The sequence below is a fragment of the Oxyura jamaicensis genome, chromosome 18 (genome assembly GCF_011077185.1).
Source record: "Oxyura jamaicensis isolate SHBP4307 breed ruddy duck chromosome 18, BPBGC_Ojam_1.0, whole genome shotgun sequence".
In the NCBI taxonomy this organism is placed as follows: Eukaryota; Metazoa; Chordata; class Aves; order Anseriformes; family Anatidae; genus Oxyura; species Oxyura jamaicensis.
In genome coordinates, this window is record NC_048910.1 from 4,629,523 (window position 1) to 4,645,919 (window position 16,397).

Sequence of the window (16,397 nt, forward strand, 5' to 3'; positions counted from 1 at the left end):
TGAGACGGGCTGCTCTTGTGCTTATTTCCCACACAGAAAGCAAAAAAGAGTGCAATTTAAAATGACCCTGTTTGCTTCCCAAAATGAGAAGACCTATTTTTAACACTGCATATAACACATAGCAGCTTTTGTGCACTGTCCTATTGATTTGTGTTGAAATGACACAGACCTACAACACCTGCAAATCATAGAATTATCTGTGACATTACCAAAAAAAAGAACCAAACCAGAAGCAAGTAATGATTGGCTTTCCTACATCACGGGCAGACATGGGCGTACAGTCTGTTGTCATACCATTAAACCTAATTTTTTCATACCTCAATTTCCTGTCCCATGGGACAGGGAATATGCATTTCCAGCCTCTGCCGTAGGGTAAACTAGAGTCTTGAAGCCAGGAGACTTCTGTAAAACAAAGCCAAATTTTATCCAATAGCAGTTCTTTTCCAATATTTCTGTGAAAACCTGATTGTATAATTAAAGGCCATGCCACAGGGCACAGATAAGTGCTCATATAAAATCTTCCAGCACTTGAACTTAGTACTTAACATTGGCATTTCATCATCTACATGGATCCTGACATGCTTTGCCAATCATTTTTATCATTTACTGTCATTCAGGGAATTAGGAACGCTGAATTCTGTTCCTGTATTACTGTGGAAGCCTGTTGTATAGCTGTAAGATGGCACAGTCACGCATACCGAGAGCAAAGGGATTTTAATTTCACTGTACAGCACTAGTTAATGGTTCTCAGAGGAGAAGCAGTGCCTTCAGAATTGTGAGTTTATACTATGTCAGTTTAGAAACAGGGGCCAAGTCACAGTCTTGTTATTCACGTTGTCACCCATCCTCAGAAGTTCTCAACATTCTTTGAGTGCAGAACTTAAAAGCTATTGATGGCAAGCAGATGTTGGCACACACTTGATGAAATGCGTAATGCTCGGAGGAGTTTCTATTGTAAATAAAAACACACACAAAAAAGGGGTGGATAATGTGATGAATATACTCCTTTCTGGTTTTAGGAGCTTCCTCCCAAGCCACTGATGAGTTATTTAGAACGACGAGCAGAAGTGATAAAAAGTTTTGCAAACAGGGATGAGCAAACAGAGATTTTTGGATCCCAGACACCAACAGCTCTTTCCCCCAAATGCTAAGCAGTAGGCTTGATGCGTTCCTGTTAGAGGAGAGGTACCAGATAGGTGGAGACTGGCAAGGTTCCAACATACAGTCTTCCATCAGAGAAACAAAGCCAGCAGAAGGAAATGTCGGCTTTCCTATGGATATTTTATGTCAAAAATTAAGGTCTTTGTGTTTCCTAGAGAGCTAGCAGCTCCACTTTTAACATCTGAACAAAGTATAAATTCTTTTCTCCGTTTTAACAATTAAGTGCTGGGGGACAGCTAGGTGATCCTGAGAAACCTGTCCTCTGCTCTCACGCAGGGATGATCTCGTTGCTGACGGCCAAATAAGAGCTTCCCTAATGCTGAGTAATGCAAGAAAGCATTGAGCTCCACTGCCTGAACTGGAATACCTGTTAGGAAAGTAGGACATGAAGGGTTGAGGGTTACAGGTGACTCTCAAAAACATCTGTAACCTTTCCTTACACACATACATGTATGAACACACTGCTATAGCTAATTTATTTTCTATTATAAGCAGACTAATGACTATTTAGTAAACAGTTTCATTTTTCTGTTTATCATCTTCCTTTTTCATCTGCATAAGGTTCTGATATTTTTGTTTGCCTGTATTGTAGCCGTACACTCTGGTATTTATCACGGACCAAACAACCTCAAGAACAACAATTTCTGTCATCCAAATGGCTATAGGGTTATTTTGAGGGAAAACAACTGCATCCTGCCATAACTTAGTTAACATTTCACTTTCCCTTGAGGATTTCCTGTTGGCAGAGGCCCAATGTTAATTATGTTTTTATTTCTATAAAACAAAACTCTGCCAATGTGGCCATATTTATTACTCACTGCGATCTCTTTGTTTCTTGCAGTTCTAACAGTTTAAAAAGTTCCGTATTAAAACCTCACTTTCTTGCCAAGGTAGCTGTTAGCAGAGCTTATCCTGCTGCAAAACAACATTCATGCGGATCTCTTTGTTGCTTTTTTTCTTGTGGTTTTGGTTTTTGTTGGTGGTGGATTTTTGTTTTTTGAAGCATGAGGCTTTTCCTTAAGCAAGCCGTACATGCATCTTATTTTCATAAAGAAAATCGTAAGAATTTTTGAAAATTGAAGACTGGCTGAGATTTGAGACCATCACGAAGGTGTTTTCCTTCCAAACAGCTGTGTAAAGGAGCTTGAAAGTAGCTTTCTGTGTTCATTCAGCCTACTGTGATGCCATTTGCAATCTGCTTGTGTTGGGCAATGTGTAGTGCTGGAAAGCATTGTGCTCCTGGAGGCAAGCTGCTTGGACTGCAGATTCGAAAGTGTCTGTTTCGAATATGAGGCACACTAGGTTGTTGTAAAAATCTAGGAAAAACCTTGTTTAAAAAAAGGTACTCCTCTGGACAATAATAAATATGAATTATTATATTATATAAATATGTTATTTCCTCTTACCTGTAGAATTTTGCATCATCCATTTGAAAACATATCAACCTTTTAAAGTTTTTTAAATAGAGCCTTGTAGAGACATAAAAAGGTAGCACAATGATAATAACAAAGCGAGTACCTACCTCGGAGGGAAAAACAGCTTCATAAATGGCAGGTACTTGGGAAATTATGCAGAGGCTAATCTTTGTTGTGCACAGCCTAGTTCTCCAGCAGCCTTCGGGTTTTATTTACCGATTTCCTGCTCTTAATATGATGTATTAAGACAAATTGGAAAAGTTTTGTTTAGTACATTTAACTTGTTTATCTATACCTGCAAGTATTATCTTTTAGTAAAGGCTACTTCCCTCATTATTTGTAATCCCGTCTTATTTACTGCTCAGCGCACTTAAAGCACTTAACTCAAAATAACTTGGACATTGCACATCTGTGATCTCTTTAATCAATGTTGTTGAATTTCTAGTAAAGAACATCAGAAGGACCAGTTCATTTGATTTTTTTTAGTTTAAAACTAGTACACAAATACTAGTACTTTTCCATTTATGAATTTTGTTTTAAGGTTGACTTCTTGAATTGAATTGCCTAAAGTATTACCAGTATGTTTAGTAGGGACTCAGGGGAATGTTAGTGCTCTGCAGCCTCTGCATGTTGTGCTCCAGTTGGTGCTCCAGAAATGTTTTGGGTTTTGGTTCACGTGCCTGCAGTTACTGGTTTTCACATGTCATCTTGATTGAAGCCATGCAGTTACGAGGTTGTCTCCTGAGTACTAAGGCAAAAAATCAGATAAAAAAATCCTTAAATTAATTTGACATAAAGATACAAGCAATAAGCTTGAACAAGTGTGTTAGGTGAAACACCAAGGGAAGTTGTCAGGTTAAGTGGTAGTTCACCTGCATGCATGCACATGTTGGTGTGCTTATCTTTTGCACGCATTTTTAAATGAACCAGAAGTTTCAGCTGGGCTAATACATCTTAGAACAGAACGCAGCATTTCTGTTTTAAATGAAAACCTGCTTAATAAAACAGTGAATTTTGGGGTTTGGTCAGGAATATGTTTTAAAACACAATGAACCTCGCTGGTAGCGAAGGAGCTTTATTAAGCTACATGTTCCTGAGCATGTAGGCTTCTTTTGGGTATGGTTTATGTCATGTACGCTTTTATCCTTGTATGAGAGAACTTGAGTTGCTTTAAGAAATGGAGCCGAAAATAAATAATGTAATACAGTAACACTGGAGTGGTGAACAAGTATGAGTCCACGATTTGGAAGGATTTTTTTCACTGCTAGTCAGTATTCAAGTTGCTTTTGGAGGTATGTTTTGCCTGGAGTTTCTAGTAACAGAAATTCTGTTGAAGTCGGTAAATTCTGCAAAGACTTGTAGCAAGAAGCCTGCTAGATTTTTTGCATAATGAAACAGTAATGCTTAGACAGTTTAATCTATTTCAGGATACTCTTTAAGTTCTTCTGTGGTGACTTTCTTGCCATTGTATACCTTTTTTAGTTTTTAGCTGGTGTAGAAAATCTTATGTTTCTGCTCTTCAAACCTTTCTGGAGTATTTTTACAGATAGCACCGGGGAGCAAAAAGGGAATTTATGAAATCTGGTTAAAAAGAAAATAAAAAAAGTAATGATATTCTTTTTTGAGTAGTAGTAAAACCAATTTTCCTTCTTAAGCTGATCTGTTTCCATTTTGTGAGCCAGAAGTTACAGATTTGGCAGGGCCATCGTTTATTGGAATAAAATACTTAATAATACTTAATAATACTCATCTCCAATGAAGAGAAGGCAGCTTTCTTGAAGTAGCAGCCTAGTGACAGTGGACATATTAAACAAGACAGCATAATACTGAATTCTGCAATACTTTGAGATCTGTGTTGTCATGTAATATGTGTTTTTTTTGTAGTAATTGTAGAAAAATAGGTTAATATTGGCTAGATGTAAAAGCTTTGTTTTCTTGCCTGCTATGTATCTGGCACTCTCGCATGTTTTCAAAAAGTACCTTGAAATCCATCTGTGATCCAAATCTGACCTTCTGGAAAATTCGATGAAGCAAATAGCCCTCTGTGAGAGTCAGAAGCTGCTCTTCTGTACGTTAGATATTGTTTTGGGGAGAAAGAACTGAAAACGCTTTTCTCAAGTGCTGATATTCAACAAAACTTCTGAATTCTTATGTACAACAGGAAAAAAGAAAAAGAAAAAAACTTCAGGAAAAAAAAGACTTTTTGTAAGAGGTAATGGGCATTTAAAATTCAAGTTACGCTTTTGTTGTGTTGGTCTGTGTTGCTCTTTGGGACTCTGAAGCTATGTGGCAGCTCCTGGCACATTTAACTGTAGTGCTAAAATGGGTGTGATGCGGATTTAATTGCATTACGTTCGAGCCAGACTAAGGCCGTTCCTGTAGAGTAGCTTACATCTTTCGATGAGCTGAAGTAATACTCTGCAGGAAAACAGTGACTTCCACGTGCCATTCCTCGTGGTTTGACTGTGGGTTCTAATTGCATTTTGGTTAGATCTCCCATAAAAACCGTATTGGTTATAACCTAAAGCTTCAGTGACGAAGGGGCAGGGAGTGAACACAATCAAACACGAGCTGTAATGAAAGCTTGAAGGAATGTTAACAACACACATGATCGGCACTGAAAGTGGTGTATCATCTTGTGCACAGGGCATGAGAAAAGAGATTCGTTAATTTGACAGTAGTTAAAAAGGATTAAAACAACTTAAAATACTACATTGAGCAAGGCCCAAATCTGGGTCTTGGTCTTGTGAGTGCTTCCACTGCTGTGTTCCCCCAGCCCTGCTTGGTCTGCTCCAAGAAGAGCCACGGGAAGCAGCTGCTTGGTTTGGGCCGCATCTGGGCCTCACCTGGCTGCCCCGGCTATGTTCAGAAATATTCTTCCCATCTTGACAACTTGGCATTATTATTAAATTAAGAAAAAGACTTGAGACTAAATCAAAGGCTTTTTAAAATATGCTTAATTAGAGTCACTGTGTCTGCTTACTGGTTCATGCTCTTTCCAGATAAAGACTTTAATAAAATGTTTGTCTTTGAAATCATTGACAAAAGAAACCTTTCCTCTCATCGCTCTTCTTCCTTCCTTCCCCTCGCTTCAGCAGGCTGGGGAGAAATGCCTAACGTCCACACAAAGGCCGAAGCTTCTTGGGGAGAGCCGTCATCCCCTTCTGCTGCAGTTGATAATGGCACTTCAGCGTGGGGGAAGCCCCCCAGCAGTGGTACAGGGTGGGGAGATAATCCTGCCGAGTCGGCAGGGACATACGGAAGAACAAATGCTCCAGCTGCTGCCCCAGCACTGTGCAAACCAGGTACGTGCACGGACGTCACTGTCTTAAGGGGCTGGGGAAAAAGGGCAAAGTGTGCTTGCTTCTGCCAGTGTCTTTAAACAGGACTACTTCTGATTTTTCTGTGCAGTTAAATCAGAAGCTTTCTTAATATAATTTTCAAAACTCCCATTAGCTCTCTCAAAATTTTCGACATTTCCAATTCATTTAAAACTATGAGTTTGATGCGTTGGTCCCATAAATATAAAGCTGTTATGAAAGCCAAAACTTTTGCTTTGGCTGTGACAATCTTTAAATTTCATTCCTGCTAAATAGCAGAGATAGTCAGAGGTCCCAGAAAACCTAAAAAGAGGACTGAGAGGTCTCAGAGTGAATAATCTTTGCTTTAAACAGAGTAAACAGAATCAAACAGATTGGGCTGACGCAACCTCATCATTTAATGTAGAGTGTTCCTTGCAGCCTACTTGCTCCTTTCAGATGCCATTCTTCTGAGATGTGAATGAATTTCTGACCGTTAGTAACCCTGTAATTTGGTTTTGTTCACTGGAAGAATGTGGTAGCCAAAATGGTGAGATTCATTGAAAGCAGAATTGCACATTACAAGTGTGTGGTCATACTTTTGGTTCCCTGTTCCTAGGAGACTGGAATGATCACAGATCTTACTTGTTCAGGAAAAAGTAAGACTTACCATTGCTAGACTTTTTCTATTATAGCAGTATTTAGAGCACTTTTTTGCTAGCTTCAAAGGAAGCGTTCTTATCATTTAATGCCAATTAAGCTATTTGATGAACCTCTCTATATATCTCTTGAAAATACTTAAATGCTGGCATACAGGATATGGTATAAAAGGATATTTCTATAAAATTTGCATAAAATTAAATCTGATTTTCTTCTCCCTCTTTCCCTCCAGCTTCAAAATCTATGCAAGAAGGCTGGGGCAGTGGTGGGGATGAAGTGAATCTCAGTACTAGTCAGTGGGAAGATGAAGAAGGAGATATGTGGAATAATACTGCTTCACAAGAGAGCAGCTCCTCCTGTAATTCCTGGGGGAATGCCCCAAAGAAAGGACTTCAAAAGGTATGGCAAAAACAAAGATAGTCTCTAGGAACGAGTGGAATTACAGTGCAGCATTTCTAGAATCAGTTGCTACAAATTTTCTCTTGCATTACACCTGGCATTAGACCTCTGACACCAGAACACAAAAAGAGCTTGGTACTTCAGTGGTTTGAGTATAGCTTACCTTGTCTGCAGGGGCAAGTGGAAGATATTTGACTTCCAGCATGTCTGATGCTTCAGGAGGTCTTGTTCTTGTTGCTTTTGTTTTTTGTAAGTTTTATTAAGCTTTCATGGATTCTGAAGAAATGATAACACATTAACAGAAGGAGAAGCGCTAAGGGGGCCTTCGGGCACTTTCTGTGGTGGTAGAAAAGCAAATGGTAGTTTGTGATAAAGTGATCCAGTAAAGATATCTATTTCCTCTTTGGAGAAACAAACAGATAATTTTTAAGGTATGTACTGGTGTGAGAAAGAAGCAAATTTATATTGACACCACATTAACCAAGACCATACACAATTATGTTAGGAGGTGTTGCATTGCACAGTCATTATTTCAGGACAAGGCCAGCCTACAACTTAAAAGAATTTGGGAACACATTTAGTCAATCTGATTGTTATTCCATTAGACAACATAGGCCAGTGATTCAATCAAGTATGTAGTGTTGTAGTATTTCCAATTTTTTTTTATTTCATTGTGGTTTTCTGCCAAAGATTAAGATGATATACTTAAAGGTGGCTTTATTTCAGTGGTCGGCAAATAACATTGTAAACAGCACACTGAACACCTATTCAGCTGAGATAAAGTTTGAATGATTTGTAGGGGAAGAGACTCATAGTTACGTTGTTTTTAGGTTTCTTGAATACTTTATAAATAAATGTATTAATATATCTTTTGATAACATTTATATTAATACGGAAAACTGATCACGTATTTGATGTACATCTCACTAGTATGGATACGGGAAGCAGACCATTAATGGAATCTCTCGCTTGTTTACCAAGGGCATGAAGACATCTAGCAAGCAAGATGAGGCCTGGATCATGAACCGCCTGATAAAACAGCTCACAGACATGGGCTTCCCTGTGAGTAGTGTTTACAATTCAGCGTACCTGTGGCTTAGCCTTTGTAGCTTTTGCTTATTCTGTCTCACCGTCTCAGACTGTAACTACAAAAAGATATTTGGTGTTCTTCAGACTGGGAAGTAGTTCTGTTACCTAGAATTAGGACTTTACTCCAGTTTCAGAAATCTATCATTAGCTAGTAGAATGCTCTCTGAGATTGCTCGGTGACATTTATAGAACTTTTGAAGTTCAGAGTTTTACAACAGGTGTTACTTTGAACTTCAGTAATAATTCCACCTCTGTTCCTCACTCCTTATTAAATTGATGACATTAGAGTATAGCTGTTGTTTTTTTTTAGAGACATAATAATAATAATAAAGTTGCCCATAGAAAACGGTAAGAAATTTAAATAGCAGAAGAATGTGGCTTGACCTTGTAGAATTGGTACTTACGTGACAAACTGAAACTACATTGCCATGGGATTTGGTAAAAGCCCAAGAAAAAAAATGTGTGCAGGCGTTATTTGTGCCACTGAGTGAATAGCGAATCCAGTACTTTGATGTATCTGTTTTCTCATTTTTGAAATTATATAAGCATGATTACTTTTTCTCTTAACATAATCCCTATTTTTGACAGAGAGAGCCAGCGGAAGAGGCCTTGAAGAGCAACAATATGAATCTCGATCAGGCCATGAGTAAGTGTCTGTGTAAATAATTTTTTTCCCTCAAAAGCAACAAAACAAAAGCTCATGATTCTGAGACTTTGCTCATATCCAGTTCAATTGGATAACATTACTTTTCTAAAGATGTTTTTGCTTTTGTAAGCAAGACACACTTCTGTGAACTGCTGTTGGCAAATTCACTGTTATTGTGTCACCTTTTTCAATCCATTTCCCCTTTCTATGAAGGTGCTCTGCTGGAAAAGAAGGTGGAAATGGACAAGCGTGGAATGGGAGTGACCGACTATAATGGAATGGTCACCAAACCCCTTGGCTGCCGCCCACCACCAATCTCCAAAGAGTCTTCCATGGACCGCCCCACCTTCCTTGACAAGGTAGGTTCAGAAACATGAATATGGTTTACACGTTAAAACGGTACACTGTAGTAGTTCTGGTGATTCCCACTGACTGTTTATAAAGCTCTAGAGAGAGATGTGGTATGTAATTACATATTTCTGTATTCACTTTCTTCTCTCTTAATTTTGTGTGTATTTAGTCCTTGTGGAAAGAACCAATGATTTGATTTCCACAGAGAAACAAATAATTGTTATCCCAAACATTACACTTAAAAATAAAACCTACTGAGATATTACTAATGCAACAGAATTAGAAAAGGGAAAAGCAAAGAAATGGAGCAGGGAAAGCCTTTCACTCTGTAAGAGTCCTGGGAGTCAGTGAGTGAGCCATGCTCAAGTTAATGATCAAGTACAATCAAACCCAAAATCCTGAAGAATTAAGATTCTAATTTTTGTTTTGAGTTTGAGCTCCGTAAGATTTCAGTGAAAGTTCAGTACGTACACAGGAATGAGAAGCTGAGGTATTTTTAAGTCAAAGAGCAGACGCGCACAGTCATAAATAGCTTCTCAGATGAGCTTCCTCTTCTGTGGTCACGTATTACAAATTTTCCAGCACCACGCAGTGACCGAGGAGAAGGCTGCAGGAGTTAGTGGTGCCCAAGATTCAACAAAGTCCCTGAAGAACTGGATGTAGGGAATAGTGCAGCCACATCTTCAGTAGGAAATGGGATTTACAACCTGACACAAAGTCCTACAAATAGACTCACCAAAACAACTCAGAATTCACATATTCTATTGCCACCCAAAATTGTTAATAAGGAAAGAGCATTCTGTGGTGCCATTCTTTATTTCATGAGTTTTTCTGAAATGTCCCTAAAGGTGGTGGTGGTGGTCTTTTCTGAATGCAGAAATCAGTACCTTTCACAAGCTGTGCTGAAACCAATTCATTTTACATAAGCTGTTTACAGGATGTGAGACAGTAGTGATATCTAGTCTTGATAACACATATTGTATTAAAATCTTTATTTTCCAGTTGCCCACCCTGTGTTTTTTTATAGTCTTATGTTTAGCACTGTGAAAGTTACAGTTCGAACTGTGACAGGTTCCTAAGTGTTGTGGTGAGAAAATTAGCATGGCACTGTGCTAGGACATCTGATAAATGCTGACCTCTTAATGACAACTAGTGCTGTTTCTGCTGTCATCATAGCCTAAACAGTTTGAGTTCCTGTTCTGGTACAGTGCAAACTGTAAAATAATTTGACTAAACACAAATGTATCTTACATAATAAGGAAAAACGAGCATCTGTATAAAATTCTCTTTAGAAAGTCTTTACATACCAGCATTCTTTGTGGTAGTTCAAATACTGCCACAGTGTCATGGCAGTGTCCTTCAAAGATTATATGTTAGAAAAATGATCTTCTGCTTTTGAGGGAATAACATTTGTTGTTTATGGGCTCCCTACTTCTTGGAATGATACGGTGTCCATTATGGCATTGCTCCCTAACCCAGACATGTCAGCCTTAACCTGACTCTTCTTTCTTCTTTTTCTCTTCCTGCCACATAAAATTCATTCTTAACTGTAGCCAAACTGTTTGTTCATGGCAAACCTTAATAAGTATGTTAATTGAAAGTTCCCTCTTCTGATGAAGGTCACAAAATTAGTGTATGCATGCCAGTTAGCCTTTTCTTTTTTAGGATAACAATATCTTGAGCAGATTGTGAAAGAGAGGTGCATTATTTGAGGCATAACACATAATTATGGAAACATATGTTAAACACAACTCTAGAAGGGAGTACTAAAATCATTAGTATTCATACAGCAAGTAAAATCTGTCAGTCTAGGCATAATCTGTCACAGTGAGTTTAGTATAACAAAGGAAATAATCCCAAACTATATTTGTTAGCTATCAAGAGTGTTGAGCAACTTCCTAAGTGAATAAAACAAACAGAGTTTCTATGCTAAGAATAGATATATTTTTTTCCCCCAAAGATACTCTTTTCATATTTGCATCTTACACTACTGGAGCAACTCCTTTTCTCCAGAACCCTTTTGCCCTGTGAGGTGATATTTCAGAGCATGAACGTGGAGCTGCCTCAGTTTCTGATCAGGTCATCCATCCTTTTCCATGGTTGGTGAATGAGCTCTGCCATGGCCGCACAAAGCAATCCAGCCAACATTCCTGATTTTACCTATTCTCTTACCAGGCCATTATCCTTTTGCTTGGCTTTGCTGAGTCTTCAATAAGTTATGCAGGGTTTTTCACAAAATTGTAACCTGGATTAGTGTGCTCATTGCTACCCCTTTATCAGCTGATTCTCTCAGCACTTGCCATACATACTCTTTATTTTGTGTTGCATAGAGTCAATCTTTGGCATTCAGTGCTTTGTTAATTGTATTATTTTTCAGGATGTTATCTTGCCCTATAGCACCATAAAAGGAGAAAGGAGAAAATCCAAGGGCTTCAAGAAAATAAATATCCATCCTAACAGTACCATGATACATGATCTCAGCCACGTTGTCTCATACTTGGTGGCCAGCATGCTGTACTTAGGGACCAGGTTTGCTTGAAGATATTACCTGATGTCTTCTGGAGCCATCAAATTTGTAAGAAAAGCATGTAAGATTTTCCTGGAAGCATCCTTAAAGATAAATAAGCCCATTGCATTTCAAAGAATCTTTTCTAAAAGTGTAGGGGTTGGGCTTGGGTACCACTCCTGAGTACTAGGACTCACATTTGGTGTGTATTCTCCTGCACCTATTGAGCATTCTGAGCTCAGAAGAAAAACGTGTTGTTTTGCTGATCTGTGCTGACTACCCCTTAGTTGAAAATCTTGAACCATACAGAGATGCCTTGTAATATTTTATCACAATTCAGATGCAAGCATTGAACTCGGGACCATTGAGAAAAGACAAGGTATTTATCAGAGATAAAAAAAAAACAGAGCAGAGAAAGAACATCATTTTTTTGAAACCAATGCCAAAGTGTGTATGCTGCACACAGCACCAGGGTACCACTCTTGAGTAAATGTGCAGTGTTTTATGGTCTTTATGCTGCTACATTGCACCAGTGTTGTTGGTTTGCTTGCCTTCATACAGCTTCCTCGCCAAGGCTGCTGAAGCATCAGTAGAATCTTCAATGCCAGCTTGGAAGATCTATTGAGTGATTGATATGGGTGCCAAAACTGTAACAGAGTACAGCTAATGGCTAACTGCGCTGTGCTCCTTATTTCTAATCTAACATATCCTTTCTTTATGAATTGGTGTGGACTCATAATGCTACTTGTTCCAGCTGGTGAAGGAAAAGATAAAAAAGCTTTCTGCAGGGCTCACAGTCTATTCCCTGTTGTCGTTTCTCAGATTTGTTTTGGTGCTGTAGGTGTTTTTTGCCAAAGAAAAGATTCAGCAAATTGATGTCAGTGCATCCTATAATCTGAATTACAACACTGGTTTATTTTGTCATATACTTTGTTCCTTGCAATTTGTAGATTATCAGATGAATATCAACAAAAGTCAGGTGAACTCGCTGAAGAGAAGTATCGTCAGCCAGCCCTAGCATTAGTTCAAGCTCACCTTCTACAGGGCTTCTGTTCCTTCTCTGTGGCAGACTCATTTTCCCTCCTTCTTTCCTCGACCTTCTCTTTTTTATGCTTTCTCCCTTATCACCAGCATAGAGTGCTGTCATCTTTGCCCTGATGCTGCTTGCAAACTTTCTCCCAAATTCTTGAGAATGTAGGAAATTCTCCCCTAACAAATTAAACCCTTTTTCACAGCTGTCTTGGTTGCTGATCAGCTCTATTTCTCTACTGTTGACAAGTCCAGGTCTACAAGGCCTGATGCTTGTTGGCTGCACTCATGTTTTTCCACAAATAATCTATTTGGCTATGCTATTTCCTTGTTTCTAATTCAAATACAGTGTTTGTTGGATTTTTTTCCAACCTCTTATTTAACATTCTGGTTCCACTTGTCTCTCATGAATGTCATAGTTTTTTCTCTTGGGGACAATGAATGAGATATTTTATCATCATGCAGAAACACCTCTTGAAGCTTGCAATTAGATGTTGATCACTGGATTTTCAAGTTAGATTTTTTCTTTATTTCTCCATTTCTGCTTCCTTTGATCCAGTGATAGTTTCTATTTTGTGTTTTCAAACTTTGAAACCTCTTTCAATTTTCCCATTTTCAAAATAAAAAAAAAACAGCACTTCTTCAAGTATTACTTTCACTGCAAGTTTCTTCTGCCTGTACCTACCTATCTCACAGTAGGTTTGAAAAGAGCATTTTGCTTCCTTCTTTGGAAAAGGTGGTTTGTGGATTGTTTCTTCTTCTTCTTCTTTTAAGAAGATACTAACATGTATTTTTTACTAAGTACTGTTGTAACTGACTTTATATAAAGACCTCTGGCAAATTCCGCAGTCTGGCATCTGTCTGTTGGGCTGTCTTGATTCATGAAGTGGCAGTTGTTGTGGGCAGGTGACTGCCCAGGAATCCTCTGCTCAGCCATCTGTATCATAGGGCTAGAAGATCTTTCTGTCTTATTTAGCACATGAGACTCTTGTGAGAGAGTTTCCGAAGTCCTAAAAGTAATATTTTGTTGAGCATCAGTGTGGTGCTTTGTGTTCAATAAACATAGAAGGAAATAGCGCCGCTGCTAGGATTTTCCACTTGTGTCAAGTCCCTTCAAAGAACTGAAATACAGGGCTGGGTTGAGCAGGATTTTGGCGAGTCAGATGCCGGGAGGGGCGTTAATTGATGAGCCTCAGTGAGAAATGTAACATAAATTTGTGAGGAAATCACTGAAGAGGGATGGACAGGAAAAGTCAGGTTAGAAAAGATTATTTTTTGAGTAACAATTACTGCAGAAAGAGCCTGAAAAAAGCAGATTACAAACTGTTGTCAGCAGTAAAGGTGTCACCTAGTCTGGATTGAGAATGATTGATGACTACTTTATGTTGACCAGCTGAATACTTTATGTGAAATGAATTGCTTTCAGTTCCCCTTGCAGGGTACATTTGTGCAGCACAGTTGGCCTCTTCTGATAAGTTCAAATTCAGAAAATTAGAATTGAGTCAATGTGAACAATGTGTTATAAACTTGCTACAAAAGACACGTGCTGTAGGTCAGCCAAAGAACACGCTTGTGATGAAGGTGGCCTTGCAGAGCACGTCTGGTCTGGTAATCAGACGCCCAGATCTCCAGTGTGGCTTCTCCTCCTCCTCAGCCCTGATATAATCCTACAATAAGAAAAAATAATACCAGTGGGACAATATTTGAGTAAAGTTTGGGGACAGGAAGGGATTGCATTGGTCTCTCTCGGTCAATAGTTGTTCACAAAGGAAACAATGGCACCTGAAACAGAGCACGCACGGAGCTTGAAATTATTTTCACTTTAAAGGGGGAAGGGTAGAATTGTAAACATATGTCTGTGATCTAAGGAGAAATCCTTGAACCTGTTACTGTCATGCAAGCTGCAGTTGTTTGTAGAGTGTGACTGATGTCCAGTAGAATGTAAAATATCTTGAGCTGAAAGGCCTTGGGGATATCATTAGAAAATGTCAGTGTCCCCCTCAGGATAGTCAGATAGCATGTCAAGTGTCACTTCGCCTGATGGTAAAGAAACTTTTTCTTTGCATCAAAGGAGAACTGTTGAAAATGCATTTTTCAGGATTAACTTAGAACGTAAAATTTACGGAGCGTGCCTGCCGCATTAGTCATTTGTTTGGGGATCTGGTTAGAGGACTGGGCTGCTTCTTTAACAAAGGAAGGTTACCAGTATCCCACAATCTTCAAGGGGATTGAATTTAATGGTTGAAATAACTTAGCTCCTCACCTATACAAAAGCTTTTCTTTGCAGTGAAAATATTGCCTGAAAAATACCAGTCCAGTACACTGCAAATTAAAGTGTTCCCCCCCCCCCCCCCCCCCCGCCTGTTTTTGGAGCTGTACTTTGTACACAGTGTTATTTGATCATGCCTGCCGCAGGCTTCCCAGACATCAAAGCACAGTTTGAGATAGAATTGAGTACCCCACTGTAACACTAGCTAGATATCTACCTGTTTGATTGGGGATTATATGATTTATTTTCTTTTCTGACTCGCTGTTTGCCCCCCACAGGGGCTGCCTTCTGTTCATCATATCCATGTTCAACCACGGTTCCTTACAGCCCCGTGGTGAGAGGGGGGCTCCTTACTTCTTGCTAAAATCTGCCTCCTCCTGGGGGACGTTCAGGCAGTGTCTTAATCACTTTACTAGGAAGGCTACAGAAGCAACATTATCATTATTGTTTTTAAGTATTTTTGTGTTCTGCAGGCGCATTAGAGAGTAATGTTTCAGAGTGGATATTAATAAGTCACTGCTATGTGAATATTAAAAGAGGCTCATGTGTCTCAGTTAGGAAAGGGGATTATTGCAAATGTGTTTGTTTTAAAGCAGAGCTATGATGTAGAACCAAATGCAGACTGGTGTCAAATTAGCGTTTCTAGCCTTTCTGGGTTAGCGAATGTGGTGGCTAGGTTGGATAGATGGTGAGAGCCCCCCCTGTCCTGCTGGGAGGTAGATGAGGAGATGAGGGTGGTTGTGCATTTGTGGATTAAGTGCAACACAGTAAAGAAAAACAGTACCTTAATCCTGTCTCTCTTTCTCTTCTTCCTTCACTCCATACTTTTCATTCCCCATCATTCATACCTCTTTTTTTAATTTATTATTTTTTAATATTTTGATTTTTTTTTTCACTCATCCATGCCCTTTTATATTTCCATGGGAAACTGTTTTGTGCGCTGCCCACTCCTGGGCACTGCACACAGCTCACCCTTTCTTTTTCCAATCAGGATGGCGGCCTAGTGGAAGAGCCCACTACTTCACCATTTTTGCCTTCACCAAGCCTGAAGCTCCCCCTTTCAAACAGTGCACTCCCTAATCAGACCCTGGGCGGGATTGCCTCAGGGCTGGGCATGCAAAACTTGAATTCTTCTCGACAGGTAAGGCTGTTCGGGGAGGTCGCAGGTTGAATTTAGAGTGTGCACAGAGTCACAGCTAGCTCGTCACTTCCCCCTGGGAAACGGGGGTTTAAACTGGAAATGTGCACAAAATCTTTGTTCACGTGAAGTATCAGTGAAGAAACAACCTGCTGTGTAAACGTCTCGCATTATAGGACATAAAACAACTGCTTAGTTGTAATCAGCCTGCTAATTATACACGACCGTTGAGAAGAGACTGTAGTGTTATGGATTCATACCTCCAAACCCTGGAATAGCTCTGCCTTGATTGATGTGAGGTTTCTTTTTTTGAGGCATTTTTAATTGTCTCAGACTTTAAGACAGAGGCATTGCTCTAATTCATCTTTCCTGGCTGGTGTAATTATTCAGTGATGAGATGGGTGAGAAGTGATGGCTTTTTTTTATTCTTGTCAT

The 16,397-nt window shown here is 39.2% G+C and overlaps 1 protein-coding gene across 11 annotated transcripts in view; it reads left to right on the forward strand.

Annotated features, from left to right (window-relative positions):
- The window catches only part of TNRC6C (trinucleotide repeat containing adaptor 6C), an 82,493-nt gene that overhangs the window by 47,278 nt on the left and 18,818 nt on the right, over positions 1-16,397 (forward strand). For 4 of the 11 annotated variants that reach the window (XM_035342103.1, XM_035342107.1, XM_035342100.1 and 1 more), the window contains 7 exons: positions 4,738-4,788; positions 5,672-5,881; positions 6,768-6,934; positions 7,916-7,996; positions 8,612-8,669; positions 8,883-9,028; positions 15,792-15,965. In XM_035342103.1, the coding sequence (XP_035197994.1) occupies positions 4,738-4,788; positions 5,672-5,881; positions 6,768-6,934; positions 7,916-7,996; positions 8,612-8,669; positions 8,883-9,028; positions 15,792-15,965 (887 nt within the window). The remainder of the gene's footprint in view (positions 1-4,737; positions 4,789-5,671; positions 5,882-6,767; positions 6,935-7,915; positions 7,997-8,611; positions 8,670-8,882; positions 9,029-15,791; positions 15,966-16,397) is intronic. The other 7 variants (XM_035342097.1, XM_035342101.1, XM_035342104.1 and 4 more) reach the window with 5 other exon arrangements.